At 28.3% G+C, this 19,007-nt stretch overlaps 1 protein-coding gene across 6 annotated transcripts in view; it reads left to right on the top strand.

Annotated features, from left to right (window-relative positions):
* LOC107453215 (cyclin-dependent kinase-like 4) overlaps positions 1-19,007 on the top strand; it is a 122,408-nt gene that overhangs the window by 51,384 nt on the left and 52,017 nt on the right. Inside the window, exons 1-2 of one of the 6 annotated variants that reach the window (XM_016069944.3) lie at positions 1,768-2,214; positions 4,000-4,139. The exons of 1 other annotated variant lie outside the window; for it this stretch is intronic. In XM_016069944.3, coding sequence (XP_015925430.1) covers positions 4,057-4,139 — 83 coding nt within the window. In that variant the 5' untranslated portion in view covers positions 1,768-2,214; positions 4,000-4,056. 4 more of the 6 variants (XM_016069943.3, XM_016069946.3, XM_016069945.3 and 1 more) reach the window with 4 other exon arrangements.

The following is a 19,007-nucleotide window of genomic DNA, read 5'->3' as shown; positions in this document are numbered from 1 at the left end:
TATATAATTGGGAGAATATGATGCTCTTTTTAAGAATGGAATTTATTCCTTCAAGTATATTCCAGAATTTCTCATGTGATATAATAGTTTTGAGGATAATGTCATTCTGAAGATCCACAATTTCTATCTCCAATTCTTCTCGCTTTACTTGAAGAAACTCTGAAATGTATGTTGCTATTACGGTTTATTTGGTTGGTAAAAGGATTAACAAAAAAGTTATTAAAGGCTCGATGATATTAAATTGTTGAAAGCGCTTTTTAAATTGATCTTGAAGCAATTGGAGGTTGATGACAAATGTTAATAAGCCAATTTCACTGTCACCTATCATTTTTTTCATGTTTGGAAAATGCACAAGACACTTCATTTTCAAATGTGATATTCACAAAACTAGCTTAGCTCTGAACGAGTTTATAGCCTCTATCATTTTTGCTTCATGTTTGTCCTTTCCCTGCAGCTCCAAGTTCAAATTATTTAGTTTTTTCATTATGTCCGTTATGAAAGACAAATCTGCTAGTCAAAGAGGATCTCTTAGTTCTAAAAATGTTTGATTTTTGGCTACAAGGTAATTTTTTATTTCTCTAATTAAATGTAGAAATCTATCAAGTACTTTACCTTTACTGAGCCAGCGTACCTCAGTATGTATCTGCATAGCATAAAATTTGCATAGCATTTATTGCGAAAATGGAAAACTGAAATATTTTATTGCTGGGTACAAGCAGCGGGCGCACCTAGATCGATCGACGGGCGCCATGGTGCCCGCGGGCATAGGGTTGGGGACCCTTACAGTATTGGACAGTAGCACGATGGGTTCAAGCATCTAGTCTTTTTCGTCATTAAGCCTTTTGAAAACATGCTTTAGAGTGATGGAAACGAAACTCCTCACTTTAACGCCACACAACAACTACCCTTCTAAGCAGATCGACTGTATTTTGCACTCTACACATCGACAACAGCGCCACCTCACCGCTCCCATATCCTATTTGCGCATGCTCACCCTTCTGTGAGTTTCAAGGTTAAATTGCCATTATTTAATTTAAAACCCTCGTATGAACTGGAAGGGAGCAGGAGAGCTCCGGACTTTAATGCCATGTAGATTATGTCTATACTCATATTTTACTTTTTACTCATAAATAATCCAGAGATGACGAAATAAATACTTATACCTGAAATAATCCTTTGTCATCCTTATTGAGGGTTTCATTAACACGAACCGAAAGAGAAATGTCTCACAATTATTGTATTAAATTCTTATCGCATATTTATTGTTATCGATAATAATCTATATTGTTGTCTACAATTCCCTATTTACCATTAGACATGATATTCGTGAAGCATTGTGAAAATATATTTCTAAATATTATTATCGTATTGGTTAATAAATATCAATAATCCAGATTAATCTATACATCATCAACCACAAAAAATATTTAATTAATTTGTAAATCTCGATTTCTAATATTTGTAATCATGTTCATCAACAATTTTCTTAATTTGTAAAATATAAATTTTTTACAAATTTGTAAGTTTTTTAAAACTTTTATAAATACGTAAATATTTTTAGTATAAAACATGCAAATTTCATCAGCGTTTCCATGAACCACAGCATGAATACAATCAGATTTTTTAGAAAATTAAATATTAATTATGTCTGGCTATCTTTCAAAGGAGATGCAATATTTATATCAATGATCCGGAAATGCATCACATATTTATCGTAGTTAACTTTTTATTTCCGGTTTCATCGACCCTTCTGTCACACTCTCCAGAGTTTTAATGAGAAGTTTATTTACAGCAAAGCTTATTCGTGCGGCTTTGTCGCGATGATAAGTGTCATAGCTTCAGCCAAGATTCCATTTATAATCAATAATCCTAACGTGATTCTTAAAGGAAGCGGAAGAACTCATAAGAAAGAATAAAAGACCACACCCTTACGAGAATTTCAAAAGATGTCACGTAAAGAAAGTCACCAAAAGCTCCCTGACCCCTCGTCATTTCTTGCATCACGTTTTAAAATGTGAGCCAAATTATGCGAAAAATAAAGTTATTTTACTCGTAAGATTATTTTTTTGAAAAGGAATGGTTCTGTTGGAATAAAAATGAGCTGGAAATTTTACTATGCATTTATGCGCAGTTTTTTACTAAAATTATATTTCCATGCTTGAATATTTCAGAGATAAGTTAAGCAGCACAATATGAAATAAGAATTATCAGTATGTAATTACGAATATTTACTCAGTAATCCATTAAAGAAACTATGCCTAAAACGTTAGGTGCTAAATTTATTTTTTCAAATATTTCGTTACTATTTAACATATTATGCGCCAAAATAAATTTTGAAATTCCGCTTTCTGAGCTAAGTATTGATTTGGAATTTTACACACTTGAATATTTTCATCATAGCTAAGTTTTGAAAAAATTGTAAAATTAGTTTAAGAAATTAAATTTATCATAAAATGAATGATTTCTTTTTAAAAAAAACTAATGAGTTTAAAAGTTAATAAAATGTAATCTGCTAAATGTGTCAAAATAAATATTAAATACATAACTTGTTATAATGATTGCGGCTATGTAATTTACGCAGCTACGTAACTGTAAAGTTACAATTTCATTTGCTTGTAACGTTAAAGAAAACGTGAGCTGGTTTCGGCATGTGACTCAAGTCACTTTAAAGTATTTATCAGCTTCCATCATACTGTTTAACTTGTTAATTTAAAATATTTACTGTCTTACTAAACTTAAAAACAGTAATTGATAACGTATTAGCTCTACATAAGTATTGAGTTAAAATCTATTTTTACTGGTAGTAGCTTTTAAATACTAAAATTTAAAAAAAAAAGACACTCATACGCTATATAGTAAGATCCCCCCCCCTTATTTGCGATAAACAATTAGCTTTATTTATTAGCGAAATATTAAATAATGAATTCCTTTTGTAATATTCTTACTTTATCTTTTATTTATAAATGTCCCTTGAATTGCCATTGCGTCCTGAAAATCTATCAAGTACAACAGTGGCCAATAAAAACTTAGTTTTTTTTTTAAGCTTATTAACTTATGTTCTACAAAAGCAAAACTAAAAATTATTTTTGAACCAATTTTTTCCCAAGCTATTTGTTTATAATTTTAAACATCTTTATATAGAATCTAAAAGTTTTTTATTAATATTTTTATAAGATAATTTATTTCATAAAACAAAAATTGTTTGAAAATGCCCCGTTATCCAATTTGATTAATCATTTTTTCCATTAATACTAATTTAAGGATATTTATTCATATTATAATATTAATATCATTATTTTAAAATATTCTTCTTTTCCTGAAAATTACTTATAAAATCATATTAAACTAGTATTACAGTTTTTATACATAAAACTCGGGCTGGTTCCGTTGAAAGAAATGGTGATCCGTTCATAGATTTCTGTTTTACGTTTGATTATTTAAACAAAAAAAAGATCAGAAGTAAATAAAAATTTAATCAAAAAATTTTTAGAACTGGAAAGTTATTTTTAAAAACATTTCTATATAGTCAACTATGTCATTGGAAATAAGTAATAAACTATGATATTTTAACTATTTTTGCAATCTGTAGAATTTGGATACTACAGAGGAAAAGATCTACCACTTAAATGCAAAAGAAAACGCGCCATGGATTTATAAACTTCTTTTCGTTTCATTTGACATTAAAAGATGTTTCGATACATTTATTTCGATTTTCACTTTGTTGGCTTTAACAAAAGTGATATAAATTCTAGAAGAAAACAAAATTCTGCGCTGAAGCATTCTGCAAATTATCAACGTATGTTATGGAAATTTTTTTCAAGGACTTTTAACATATGTTAATGAAGGTGATTAAGGATCGTTCTATATTAGTACATTTTAATATTACCGAAATTTAAACTTCGGAAAGTTTATTTTTAATTCCCTTGCTACAGAACAGCATTATAAAAATAAATATTTATATAGCGTTATTTTATTACAGAAATTTTTTTAAACTTGTAGTTTTGGCTTTTTGTGTAAATGGAAAAACTATCAGAGTTAAATAAATGAAGAAAGAAAATGTCAGACTTTGATCTGTGGGACATGCTTTTATATGGAACTCGAAGATCAAAAATAAAAACACCTCCAATTATACATTTCAGGTAAGAAACAATCTATTTACTGATTATTTCATTTTGCAATTAGATTGAAGCCAACATGCAAAAACCTCTGTAGGTCAGAGTGGAATACATTTTTCTGGAAAATTCAAATCTGCAACGGAAAAAAGTTCCTATTTAAGGTTTTTTTTTCCCTCATCATCGACTCAGGGATTTTTTAAAATTTTATTTTACCTTCAAAACTGTATCTTAAATCAACAATAATGTTTATAAATACACTCTTCCTAATCTACTTAAAAATAATTTTAAGCAATTTTCAAGATCAATCTAAGTAAAGTATTTTTCAATATCTATTCTATCGATTTCGTTTGGATTATGGATTTTTTTCACTTGAATTGATATATTTTAAAATTCAGTTAAAAATTTGGAAGTCTTAGAATTAGACAAAGCTTCCAACCATTCAATAATTAAACAATAAAGGCAAAAAATAATTATAAGAAAAGCATTTTTTCCCATGGAAATGAGTTTTACATTGAGGGCTAAATTTTTTGCTTCTCCTAAATAATTCTAAAAATGTGTCGAAATATGGAGAAAATAAATTAAATACTAAGAGTACCAACTTCCGACCGTTCTCCATCAGAACAATAGTTTTCAATTTGCGACTGCGTCCTCCATGTTTTGAAAGTCAAGAATTGAAATCAGTCGAAAAATGTATGTTTATTAAAAGAAAAACACATTTTTTGTTTAGTTTTATAATTTAGAATATTTACAGAGTAAATTAATTAGCATGCATTAGACCAAAAAACCATTTAAGTTTCCGTCACAGCACGTGAAAACCCGATGTTTAGGATTCTCTAATTATTTATCTAATTTTTGATTGTTCATCTAATAATTGATTTTTAATTTTTGATTAATGTAAGTATTAATCATTAATTACTAATTATAATTATTGTTATTTGTTTATTAATTGGATTATTAATTACTAAGGTCTCTAATTATTAAGATATGGTTTTTTTTACGTACAATGCACAGTTACCTTTTTTTTTCTTTTTAAACAAGGCCTTAAAAAAATATAACAAGGGTGGTCATTACGAAACACCTAGCAAAAGTGAAATATTATTTGTATATAACACGTTTGGGATTAACTTTAAATTCAAACTTTTAATGTTCAAAAATTATGAACTCTTGAATTCAGTAAATTAATCCTATTAATTTTAAATGTTTATACACTCTTTTAAATACACTGTTTTATCAATAACTGTATAACTAAGTTTCAAAATAATTTGTTTTTAAAATAATTGTTTTGAAGAAACAATGCCAATATTTATTATGTAAAAGAATCCGTCATAATCTGTATTTCCAAATTATTAACAAAACAAATTATTGACAGTTTCTTAGCATATCTACTTCATATACTTTGCATCATATTATCTATTTTATTATTTTATTTCCACTAAATTGCGCTATTGTGTTAGCTTGGAACGTAGTCTTTCTTTATATATATATTAAAAATATATATATTGTACACAAATTGAACACGAGTTTGAAACAATGAAAGCTTTCATCTTGATCTAAAATAATCAACGACATATTATGGCTCGTGTTTGATGACAAAAATGTAAATAAATGATGTCACAATTTTGTTTCAAAATGTCACAAGTAAAGAGAAATGCGTGATAAAAATATAAACTAAAGGGTTACATTTTTAAATTAGCAATAGTAAAAAATATCAAATTCATAAAAAACTTTCTGAATTGTATTGTTTAGTATTAAACGAAAGTATAGATGTCTTTTTTTTATTCATTTTACTTTATTTACGTATCTAGTTTTCTGTATTTATTTTTGTTTTATTTTTTTTTATTTATTTATTTAAATTTTTATTTATTTTAATTTAACTTACTTATTTTTCTCTTTTTTCATTATTTATTTTATTACTTGTTTTTTCTTTTGTATTTATTTCGTATTTTGATGCGAAACTTTAACACACAAATATATTTTTTTTACTAATAAGCACTAGGTTGATAAAAAAGTTTTTCTAGTTTAATTCCGTGACAATGTTTCTGATCTAATTCTGTGCTTGCTAGTGTGGTTTGGTAAATTTTTCGAAACAGTGCACAACCTTATTATAAAATCTGAATAAGTTTAGAGAACCATAACAGGTTTCTTATTTTATGTAATACCGTGTACATTAGGCGTAGTATAGCTGGATTCGGTTATTCTGCAATTAAAATCTACACTCAACCATTTAATATAAATAAATATATTTTCTTCTGATCATGTGGAATCAGTCTACAAAGCAGTATTTTAAACGTGCAACTTAGAAAAATTTTAATGTTGGGCTTTAAGACTCCAAAAGTCAATCATTGTGGACCAAGGCGTCTGATAGTTGAAGGAAATTTAATAAGACGGCCAAGGCTGTAAAATTGAAAAATTAGGCGAAATTTTAAAAAAGGTTTTTAAACTGTCATGTTAACTGCAAGTACATAAAACATATATTGTAAGCTAATTACGAGTAGAAAATAAATCAATAAATAAACTAATTAACTAATTAATTAGAAGAAAAATAAATTAACCACGAAAATAAAATATCGGTTGCGGATATCAAGCGTATCAGTTGAGAAAGAGGTTACATCTTCTCGTGGTTAATTTGTCGCTAATTAAATGAATATTAAATATATTAAAAATTTATTATTCAGACTTTAGGCTTCTTTATAGCTTAACAAAATCAATTTATCGTTAAAAAATGTCTTTGTACTTAAGAGTAAATTTAAAAAAAAAATTACAGTTAAATGGAGCGACTCGTGGTGGCTCAGGAGATGGGGCGCTCGCCTCCAAATGGCTGATCGATCGGAAATTCTGCTTTCGATTATCACTGACCACAGTTCTGACATAAAATATTCTTATTGGTAGACGAATCATGGTTAGAGTTCCGGGGAATAGCCGTGGGAGTTTTTCCTAACTTGCCTAAATATGTTACGGGAATGCGGGTTAGTTCCATCAAAAAGACAACCGTAAATGCTAGTGTATCTCAGTGCTTAATCCTGGAGTTCCCTTGTCTTCCGGGTTCAAAATTGCAAAATTTCGAAGCTGAACATTGATAGTCGTACACCCAAAAGTGGGTCGGTTGTTCAACGCTTGTTATGAAATAAAATTAAAATATTTGAAATGGTGAAGCAGATTCCGAAATCTTGTCGTTTTTACATTTATTTATTCCAAAATGTGTTTTCCTTTTTGCACTTGAAAATGTGCCTTTTTTATACTATGTTAGATTTTGTGCTATGTTGATAGATTTTTAAGCAATAGTTTCTAAATTGAGCAAAATTTAAAAAAAAATTCATTACAAACATATCTCTTAAAAAATGGGAGAACAGAGTTCTTTATACTTTGAAGTTAAGAAAATACTGCGACAAATGTATTTATCATCAAGAAAAATCAAAACAGATTCAAGAAGGAGACTGTCTCTGATTGTGACAATTGTATACATAGCCAATCCCTTTTTGCACACTTTTATTACTAGATAGGGATTAAGCACTTTACCCAATGCTAAAACTTTTTGCTGAAAATATATTTGTAAATTCAAAGTAAATAATTTTGCATGAGCATTTTTTCTTAACATTTATATTAATTGTATGCAAAAAACACTATAAAAATAATTTTTTGCTTTGATAACAATCGTAAAAAACTTTTTAATGAGTTATACCGAATAGACTATAATACAAAAATTTAAATACTAACAAGTTCTTTCTAAAAGTTTTCAATTGCTTTATCTCTATTGAGTTCTAAGTTTTGAAAGTATATACATTTTAATTCTAATTATTAAGAAAGACCATTTTTAAAACAAAATTTTCCTAATTCCTTAAGTATACACTGTTAAAAATTCCGCATAAAATTACGGTAGAAAATACTGGCACACTGAGTACAGCATCTGTAAAATCACTTTTGCTGTAAAATCTATTTCTACCGTAAAATATTATACTTTAATTTTTACAGTAACATTTATTTATTACAGAAGTTCAGTGATTTTACAGTAAATATTCCTGGAAAAATTATGATATATCAGCTTTTTTGTTCCATAAAATTTACCGGTAAAAATGGATTATACAGTAAAAAGTACAGGACTCGGTGTACCTGTACCTTTCACTGTAATTTTATCTGGAATTCTTTATCAGTGCACATGGACTGATACTCTCCAAATTACATTAGTCCTTTCAGCACATCTTTAATTTTCGAAGCAAATTAAATAAAATAACAATTACAAGTGAGACACCATTTCCTCTTTATGTTAAAACAATGAATCGATGAACTGTGATGTTAAAACGATTAACCAATTTATTATTAATTAAAAATAATTGTGAACTTGTAGAAGAGATGCTAAATATTTTTTTCCTGAGGTATTTTAATGATGTAATAACCCTCTGTCGGTCCTGCACTTTATTTATTTATTTATTTTTATTCCGACGAACATGCTTCCCAGCAGAGAAAGAAGATTTCTCTTATGTTATTCCTTAATCTAAATTTTTGTTATAAGTATAATTATTTTAGCCAGCAATTATATTTATTTAAGCTAGAAATATAATAAGTGATTTCTAAGGAATTTTTGTTTGAACGTACTTAATGGGCCCTAATTTCGATTTCAAGTTTGTTTTTAGTTTCTTTATAGGAAAACATAATCATTTTCTAATACCCTTTAATATGAAATCAAACATCAAGCATACTTAATAGATAAGTCAATAAAAGACCTATTTACACGTCTTCTCAAGTGCTGTATCAAGTATTATAAAGTTTTTCCTTAACTTGGACCTAATGTAACGGTGGCGATGGTTACCAGGGCAACCAATCTTAGCAACAAAGCGGGCGCGAGGTCTTCTGGCTTTGCTTTGATCACGTGGATATTGTGTTCGCACCACCCTCTCATTAAAAAATTCTGCAAGATGAAATTCTTCTTATTTATCTACTTCACTTGTTGGTTATTAATAGTCCAGATGGGTTAGTTCAAATCTGTCTTTGTTGGTAAGTCAACTCTAATGCGAGACGAACAGTCTGCCTTTCTCTACCTGCACCTTGTTGCTCCCGTAATAGGAATTGAACCTCGTTTATTGTTATTTTTTTGAACTTTGTGACTTATTTTATTAAGTAATAATATATAGAAATTAATATCTGTGCGTGATGGTTAAGCAACCTATCGTACAGCTATCACCTTGCTATGTGGACAAATGCGAGGTTTGTTTCTATGATTATTTTCTATCAGAAAATTTAAACATAATCATAATTTTATAACATACAAATGACTTTTTTTAAAAAATAAAATAAAATTCAAAAGAATAATGAATTTAATATGTATTATATGTGTTAATATGCATTATATTTATACTATCACTATTTTTAACTATTTGAACCTAAAGTAGTGATAGTTATAGGTCACATTTGGTTGTTTTTTTTTTAAATACTTTTTTGTTTAAGGTTGATTCGATAACTGGTTCACTGAATAAATTTCACAATGTAAAGATTTTGAATTTTAAAAAAATGCTTAAGTGCATATGTATTAAAAATTATACTTATGTCATGAAATTACCATAACGACTTTTAATCAAGCTAGTAAGAATTACAAAGTATTCACATCACTTGCTGGTAATTATGTATACAATTAGCATAGTTCTAATCTGTCTTTGTTGCCAAGTTTATTCCTACCTTTATTTTATTGTAAATGCCAACGGTATGCCTTATTGCATTTGCACCTTGTTGCTTTAGTAATCGGAATTAAAGTTCGTTTGTCATTACGTTTAAAGCTTCGCGAGCACTAAATACTTATATAGATTATTAATATCTGTACATGATGGTTAAATTATCCTTGTTGTACGTGATAGTTAAGATACAGTAATCACCTTAGGCACCTTTTTTTCCATAAGCCATTTAAATTTATTCCTTATTTCACAAGTTATAAATGACATTTTTGAAAAAACGTAATTCTAAAAAAAAGTTGTTATATATATATTATATTTGTGGCCTTATAATCTCAATCATTAAAAATATTTTTAACTCTTTAAATCTAAAATGGTTATACTTATTGTTTCATTGATTGTTTTTTTTTAAATGACTTTTTCATTCCTATAAGGTTGATTCTATCACTGGTTCAATGAATGAACTTGATATATGAATGTTTAGAACCCATTTGTAGTTAAAATTATAAATAGTTTAACATAAAACTATCTTAAAGAATTAAGGAAGCTTGAAGAAATTTAATTGAGCTGGTAAGAGCTATGCAACGAAATAGTAGATAATAAATTCCTGCCAAGTTCGTAAAAATATTTAAAAATATAATAATAATATCGTCGTTTGCACAAAAAATAATAATAATAATACTGCATTTGCTCTAGAAAGTCATGATTCACATTTTGTATTTCCTCTAAATTCATATTAGCTTCCACACTTAAGCAGTATTTCTTTTCTATCTTTCAATATCATTAGATAATTTAAATTTAAAACATCTTATCTCGAATCAGATGTTGTGATTTGACACATCTAAGTTTTAGTTTATCTGACCATGTCAACTAAAGTATATATTCGATAAAAATACATTTACTTTAAGACCCATTTAGGAGAATCTTTAAATTAACTGAATATAGGAATCTTTAAAATATTAAAATTTTTCAGTTGTTAAATATCTAATACTATTTATCATTTTAAAATAGTACAAAAATTAAGCATTTATCTTTATAAGAAGATGAGAACCATGTTGAAATTTCAAATTTTTCTTCCGTTTTAAAATGGTAAAAAACAAACATTTAAAAAACAAATTTATTAAATATTTGATACTCATAGTGTCGATAATTTAGTTTTATCATCATACCTTAAATCAAGGCATAAAAACCATTTATTCGGAGAAATTTTCTTTTCAGCTTTGTATTTAGTTCCTAAATATGTGGTAATAAGAACTACATTTTTAAAAACCAGAATTTCCAGTAAACCGTTACCATATGAAGAAAAAAAAATCAAAATTATTGGTTTAAATACTATATATTTTGGCTTTATTAACCAGGATTATGGTTTTTCTTGCCCGATAGGTCATTACCATACAATGCAGAAATTTTAGCAGAATTTTTCCTCCTTTTTTAAAGTATTTTGATTTTTTTTAAAAATCTTATCTTGCAATATTTCGTAAAATCTTTTCAATAATATTATAATTAATCCCAATTTGAAAAAATGCATTATTATGCATTTTTCTCATATCAAAATTTCCTCGAAATGTAAAACTCACCGCGAAGAAGGTAAGAAATGTTCAACGATTTCTCAGAAAAAAAAGACTATCGTCGATAATTCATTCCTTGATTTAATATCATTACTAAAATGCGTTGCAAGCGAAAAATCTGGACACGCTAAATCCCTAACAAACCATATCATTGTAATTTAACATTCTAGACAAGCCTTGATTTCGGCCACCCCTAGTCTGAGAAACTAAAATCTTAACATTAACTCATAGTGAAGGAAATTCTGGAAAAAATACTGAACTGTTTGATAATAACATTTCTAGTTAAAAATTAAAAAAACAATAAAATGAAATAAAAAGAAACAATTCTGGATAATAATATCAAAATATGTGGAATTTAAACAATTCACTTGGTAATTTTTCCATTCATATGGTAACGGTTTACCGAAAATTCTTGATTTCAAAATTATAGTTTTTACACAGTACTTACGCATTACCACACATTTAGTAAAAAATTCAAAATTGAAAATTGCAGTTAACCGTATAAATGGTTTTTATGTCCTGCTCTAAGGAAACATGATAAAATTACCAAATTTGCAGCCACTTAGCATGGCTAAAAACCCATTTTTAATGCTAATTTTACCAAAAGTCATTACCTAAGTGCTTTGGTAAAAATAACCGAGCTTCTATATATTTTCCAAAGAGCCAAAGGCATGGTAAATTTTACTATATTCTGGTAGTTTTGACCAAAATTTTTTTCTCAGTTTCAGGTAATTTTAAATCTTTGTTAATCAACCTTTGTTAATCTTTGTTTAATCAACCAGTTCAATAATAAACATTGCGTAAACAACTTTTTTCTCATTTTTATGGAAATTTTTATTTAGATCAGCTACTTCATTTGTGGAAAATGGGTGAAACAATATTATAAAAGTGGTTAACTAACATTATTCACTGTAGTGAAGCAGAGCATTGAAAGCAAATATCGTGGCATTTCATTTTAAAAATTTATTATTTTTAAATTTCGCATTTAAAATTACTTAGTGACACATAATGTACGTCCTTTTAATCTACCTTTTGAAATAAAATATCGCAAGGGCCAAGCAATCTCAATATTCAATACGTGCCCTTAGAATTTTTAAAGGAATATTCATTTTTATCTGATTGTACGCTAAAATATGTATAAGAATATATAAAATAAATGTTTCCAAATAAAGTTGAAAAATTGTCCCAAGTGCAAAAATGGATACCTAGTTGGAATTTTAAAATGTCAAATATAGACTTTGCAGGGATTTTGTTCTAGACCCGCCTATGCACGATTGGAGGGTTAACTCGTTGCACATGAACTGTACAGCAGCAACTTCCATGAGCATAATTCGTGTCAAACTTTCTTCGACGTAATTTATAAATTTGTGAAAATCAATTGAAATCATTATGTTAAAGAGATTTTGAAGAATTAATTCACACTATGACTATGCTTAACATACTTTTGAAGCAATTTTATAGACTTCGTTCTAAATCGAATCTTCATAAAGCGGTCTTTAATATTTTTGACTAATAAATAACGACAACAATTAACAAACGCTTCAGGTTTATTTTTTATGATTTTTAAGCCTGACCGATATACATTTATAATAAAATTAGCTCAACTTTGAACCCTAATAACAATACCTTGAATCATAATACCGTGCAAGTTTGTGGCAGCCATAATAAAGTACTAACTTGAACCATATGTGTTCTCTCAATTTCAACCATAGTACCATATAATCAAATTTAAGAATGTTATACACCAATTTATGTTTCAATTTAGTAAATATTAAGGTTGTAGAAAATTTTAATGATATTAGCTCAACATTGCTGCCAAATTTCTGACTATGCAATGTCTTAAAAAAATAGTTGAAATGACGATCAACTCATTGTAATAGTTTGAAAGCTATCTAATTTATGTGATAGTTAGAATATTAATTTTCATTTTCGACATTAAGTTTTTACAAACAAATTTTATAAAAAAAACATGTTCCTTATTCGTTTCACTGTTTTGATAACTAATCTGTATCATGTCCCAAAAAGATGCGATTTTCAATCTAATCCTACGTAAGTCAAGTATATTTTTAAAAAAGGAAATCTCATTTCTAAATTCTTCTTTCAAAAGTAAGGTTAAGAAAAATATCATGTAAAATAATCATTTCAAAATTAAACCATTTTAAGTAATAAAATAAAGAGTTTCTTAAAAAAGCTTTTAGTTAGGGTTCTAAATTGACTTAACTTCTATGGACTTAAAACTGATCCTCTTCTCTTGTATGTGAGTGAGGGTAGAGACAGTTTAACTGTATAAATTTGTTTCAAAATTAAAAGTTGGTAAACAAATGTAGTCAAGTCAAATGGAATTATATCATTAAAATAATGTTTCTGAAGAAGTACTAATTCAATTATCTTATTGCAATGCTCTTTGTAAACAAACACGAAGACAAGCGATTATACTTTCAACTTTTTTTCGCAATTTTTTATTTAATACTTGCAGCACATCTACGAGCTTTATACTCTGGACCTAGCTCAAAATGGGTCGCATTCATTTCATCGACAATCACTTCATCGACAAATCATTTCATCCACTAGGTCATTTCATTGACTAGGTCATTTCGTCGACAGGCCGTTTCGTCGACAAGGTCGTTTCGACGATAGGCCATTTCGTCGACAGGATCATTTCGTCGACAGGGTCGTTTCGTCGACAGGGTCGTTTCGTCGACAGGCCATTTCGTCGACAGGGTCATTTCGTCGACATGATCGTTTCATCGACAGGGACATTTCATCGACAAATCATTTCACCGACAGGGTTATTTTGTCGACAGGGTAATTTCGTTGACAAGTCATTTCGTCGACAGGGTAGTTTTGTCCACAGAGTCAGTTCGTCGACAGGGTCATTTTGACGATAGGGTCATCTCGTCGACATGGTCATTTCGTCGACAGGGTCATTTCGTTGACATGGTCATTTCGTCCACAGGGTCATATCTTTGGCAAGGTTATTACATCGACAGGGTCATTTCGTCAACATGGTCGTTTCATCGACAGGGTGATTTCATCGACATGGTCATTTCGTCGACAAGGTCATTTTGTCAACAGGGGTCATTTCGTCGACAATATTAAGAAAAGATTATTTTGTAGGCAAAGTCATGCGTAATTTTGACACTAGTTTTATGATTTTTTACATTAGACGTTATACCCCTTGCAGTTCTTTGTAATTTAGTATATTTATGATGAAATTTTTTAAACCTAGCCCGATGCAAAATCTTAATAGTATGAAGTTGTCGGAAAAAAGCATTTTATTTGAAAATTGCCTGCTCTTCTATTCACATCACTTTGCAAAAACGAAACATTAATTGTATTTTACACATTTAAGTTGTATATTACGCAATTTTTTTCAAGTCATATTCAACACATTTATTTCTAAGATTAATTTTTAATGTGCATTATTGTAGATTAGCATCGCAAAAGCAATTGCAATAACTATTGTTAATGATTCTTGATGTAGGGAGTGAATGACGGGTGAAATTAGGAAGGAAAAAAAACGGTATATAATGAATCTGTGAGATAATGAAACCATATGGTCGATAGGTAATTTCAATGACAAGGTCTTTTCGTTAACAGGCCATTTCAGCTGCAAAAATTTTCTGTCGATAAAAAGAAAATTATACTTATATAATGTTCCCTCGCAATGAGTAAAGCGCATTAATACAGTTTAAAATCTTGTCAAAAAAAAGAGAAAGAGAAGGAACAAACTTTTGCAATGATAACAATGGTGATGTTTACAAAGAATTTAATCCGAAAAACACAAATCTTTTAGATAGCTAGTAAAATTACTTCTTGTTTTATCAAAAATTTATATATTCCCGGTGTTTAGATTTTTATTTTTTTCAAGCTCAGTTGATTTTTTTTTCATATGCAAGTAATCGTTAATTTTGTTACTATTGACATATTAATAAAATTTTCTTACATAAAATTTCAATATTTATATATTTTCTCTTTAAAAAAAAGATCGATATAGGAAAAAAACAAACTAAGATGTATGAGTGGCTTTTACGAAGGTTGGTGAGCGAAGTGAGCAAGGGGCGGAACTTCCTAGTATTATAAAAATCTTTGGAAAAAAATGCATGTGGGGAAAAATAAAATGAAAATCCAACTTGGAAAAAATATTGGGAAATAATGTTGATAAAAAATTTTGTTCTAACCCTCTTTCTCATGTCTTTGTCAGCTATGCTGCTGAAGATGGAAGTTTCTGACAATTCTTGTGAAATTTAAATGAAGTATTATTTGAAACAAAATCTTATTCTCGCATTTCCAGTTAGTTTTATTTCTTATTTAATTAATTATTAATAACGTTTTGGTGTTTAATAGTTTAATATGTATTTTATCCTATATGTTCCCTAAACATTTATAAGTTCTTTTACCTTATAAAATAAACTTCGTTAATGTAAAAAAAAAAAAAAAAAAACTTACAATGACTCCACATTCTCGGTATGCGATGCAATCGAAATGATATAAAAAATGGTTCTAAATCAGAGGAGGGGAGGAAACCTGTCTAATTGGTTTTTATGATCTAAAACATTTGGGGAAAAAACGCAATTTACTACGATATAACAAATAAATTGACTTTTGAGTTTATAATTGAGGAGAGTTATCTATATGCATCTGATTTTATTCCCATTAATGTTTTATTAAAATAAGTTTAGCAAACTTGTTTTTTTACTCAAATATTAAAATGCTTTTCTTTTCGATTTGCCAGAGAATAAAAATTTATTTAAATTAATAAAATTTGCAGTGAGAGTATATATTTTAAGGGCGAGCCATAAGGAAAGTCCTTTAAAAAGTGTAATCGGAAATGGAAATATTTCTAAATATTGTAACGGGTAGTTTATTTGTAGCACTAGATGGCGCTACCCCTCTATCCCAAAAACGATATCAACAATCTTTCTGACTTAATATCTGAGATGGCGCAGGACGAGCTCTGTGAACCATCCTGGTTCCCCTTTCCCTACTCATTTGAGTAAAAACTTTCTAGTTCTTTTATGTTAGTTAGTATTATATTTTTTTTTTACTCTTTATTGTTAAATGTTTAATGTGATTTTATAATTAAAAATATTGAGCTCATAGTGATGATGTTTTTATTTCATCATCTTGCGTCTATTACAATATCGTGTTTGATATGTGTTCTGAAAAAGACCAAAACGAAACCAAAACGAAAAAAGTGGAATTTTGAATGTTGATAGAATATTTTGTGAAATTTTGCCCTTGTGGTTTTTGCTGTGCGTAAAAATTTTTATAAATTTTTTTCTCATTTATAGTCTACTGAACAAATTTGATATTTTAAATATATAAGCATTTTTTATTTTCATTTTTTCTGCATTTTAGTCTTGAGCCTCCTGGCTAGTTCAGGTCGAAAATAATCAAAATTTTGATTGGCGATAAGTCGTGCTAATAGTGGTCAGTAAGCGTTTGAAAATTCTGTTTTCATCCTGTACAGAAAATCAGTTAAAAATTTCAGCAATTATACTAGTAAAAAATTGGTCAAATTTTAATTGCAAGATTTTTTTTCCTTTTTTGTGGAGTAAGAGTTATTTATTCTTACGTTTAAATTCCAGGTTTGACTTTTTGTTAATGTTCTTTTAAACAAAATGTGTCTAATTTATATCCTGCAAATAAAAAATTAATTAATTTATCATTTACATACAACTATTATTATTCTTATTAAATTATACTATTATTATTTAATTATAATAGTATAGTATAATTCAAAAATAGTATAATTTGATAGTATTAGATTAGAATTTAATAATAAATACTATTATTAAATTCACTATTCATAGAAAAACACGTTTTGTGAAGAGCAAACACTAACACGCTTGCAACGTTAACGCTTGCATTTTTTCTGCATTTTAGTCTTGAGCCTCCTGGCTAGTTCAGGTCGAAAATAATCAAAATTTTGATTGGCGATAAGTCGTGCTAATAGTGGTCAGTAAGCGTTTGAAAATTCTGTTTTCATCCTGTACAGAAAATCAGTTAAAAATTTCAGCAATTATACTAGTAAAAAATTGGTCAAATTTTAATTGCAAGATTTTTTTTCCTTTTTTGTGGAGTAAGAGTTATTTATTCTTACGTTTAAATTCCAGGTTTCACTTTTTGTTAATGTTCTTTTAAACAAAATGTGTCTAATTTATATCCTGCAAATAAAAAATTAATTAATTTATCATTTACATACAACTATTATTATTCTTATTAAATTATACTATTATTATTTAATTATAATAGTATAGTATAATTCAAAAATAGTATAATTTGATAGTATTAGATTAGAATTTAATAATAAATACTATTATTAAATTCACTATTCATAGAAAAACACGTTTTGTGAAGAGCAAACACTAACACGCTTGCAACGTTACGCCTGTGCTTCTAAACATTTTTGGTAAGGTGAGTAGCACTTTAAATATTGTGGGAATCTACAACCACCTCGGTAAATACCTAAACATCAAGTTTGCGTTCCTATTGTTCTTCGAAATCTCTAATAGTAGTAACAAAACTGAGACTCAGTTCGATTGTTCGAATAAGCATATTCCTGTCCTAATGTTAAAGATGCTGAACAAAAATTTCAAAATTGCAATTAAAGTGAACATTAAGAAATAACTTTTCTATATCATAAAAAACCTAGAATTTTTTTTCTACTTATGCAGACATAATAATTAGGTCTATGATTATTTTCATTTCTGTGAGAATTCGACTGAAGTCTATGTTTTTGTTGAAATGTTAAAAATTTTTAAAGCAATAAATTTAGCTTTCCCCTCCTTGAAATAGTGTCTAAATTTTCATTGTAATATATTTTTATTGCTTTTAATTCTAAAAATATATTTTATTAATTTGATTTGATATTAAAAACAATTTGATTGCTAACGTCACATTATATTAACTGTTGACCACGGTTCGGATATCATGCTTGGTAATGTTCTGAAGACAATCCTTACCTATCCTGAAAATAAGTGTCGAGCTATTACGATTTATATATAGAAAAGTAGATTTCGATACATCAATCGTTTAAACGCTTCTCAACTACCTATTAATTAATTTAAAAAGCGAACTTCTTTTAAGTGCAATTGGAACAATACACAGCCATAAAGAATTTTACTTTAGTATAAAAATTAAATAATTGCATTTTTCTAATTAATAATAGAAATATTTACATTAAATCTCTAAAATAGTTTCAGAATTAAGCATGACACTATCAACGAAATGACTTGTCGACGAAATGACTTGTCGACGAAATGGCCCTGTCGATGAAATGACCTTGTCGATGAAATGACTTTTCAACGAAATGACCTTGTCGACGAAATGACTTGCCGACGAAATGACCCTGTCGACNCTGTCGACGAAACAACCCTGTCGAGGAAACGGCCTGTCGACGAAATGACCTAGTCGATGAAACGGCCTGTCGATGAAGTGGTGTCGATGAAATGGCCTGTCGATGAAGTGATTGTCGATTAAATGAACCAGATCCGCTCAAAATATATGTTTCAGCACATGTATTAAAAAAACGAACGCAGTTCAAATTATGTATTTCAGAGAATGGACATAGCGTAAAATGCTCATTTAAGAAAATGAACACAACTCAAAATGCATATTTAAGAAAATGGGAACAGCAAAAAATATACTTTCTCCTCATTTAA

Source organism: Parasteatoda tepidariorum, chromosome X1 (assembly GCF_043381705.1).
Source record: "Parasteatoda tepidariorum isolate YZ-2023 chromosome X1, CAS_Ptep_4.0, whole genome shotgun sequence".
Taxonomy (NCBI): domain Eukaryota; kingdom Metazoa; phylum Arthropoda; class Arachnida; order Araneae; family Theridiidae; genus Parasteatoda; species Parasteatoda tepidariorum.
Note: the sequence above shows the minus strand (reverse complement) of the source record. Positions and strands in the feature narration are given on the sequence as shown.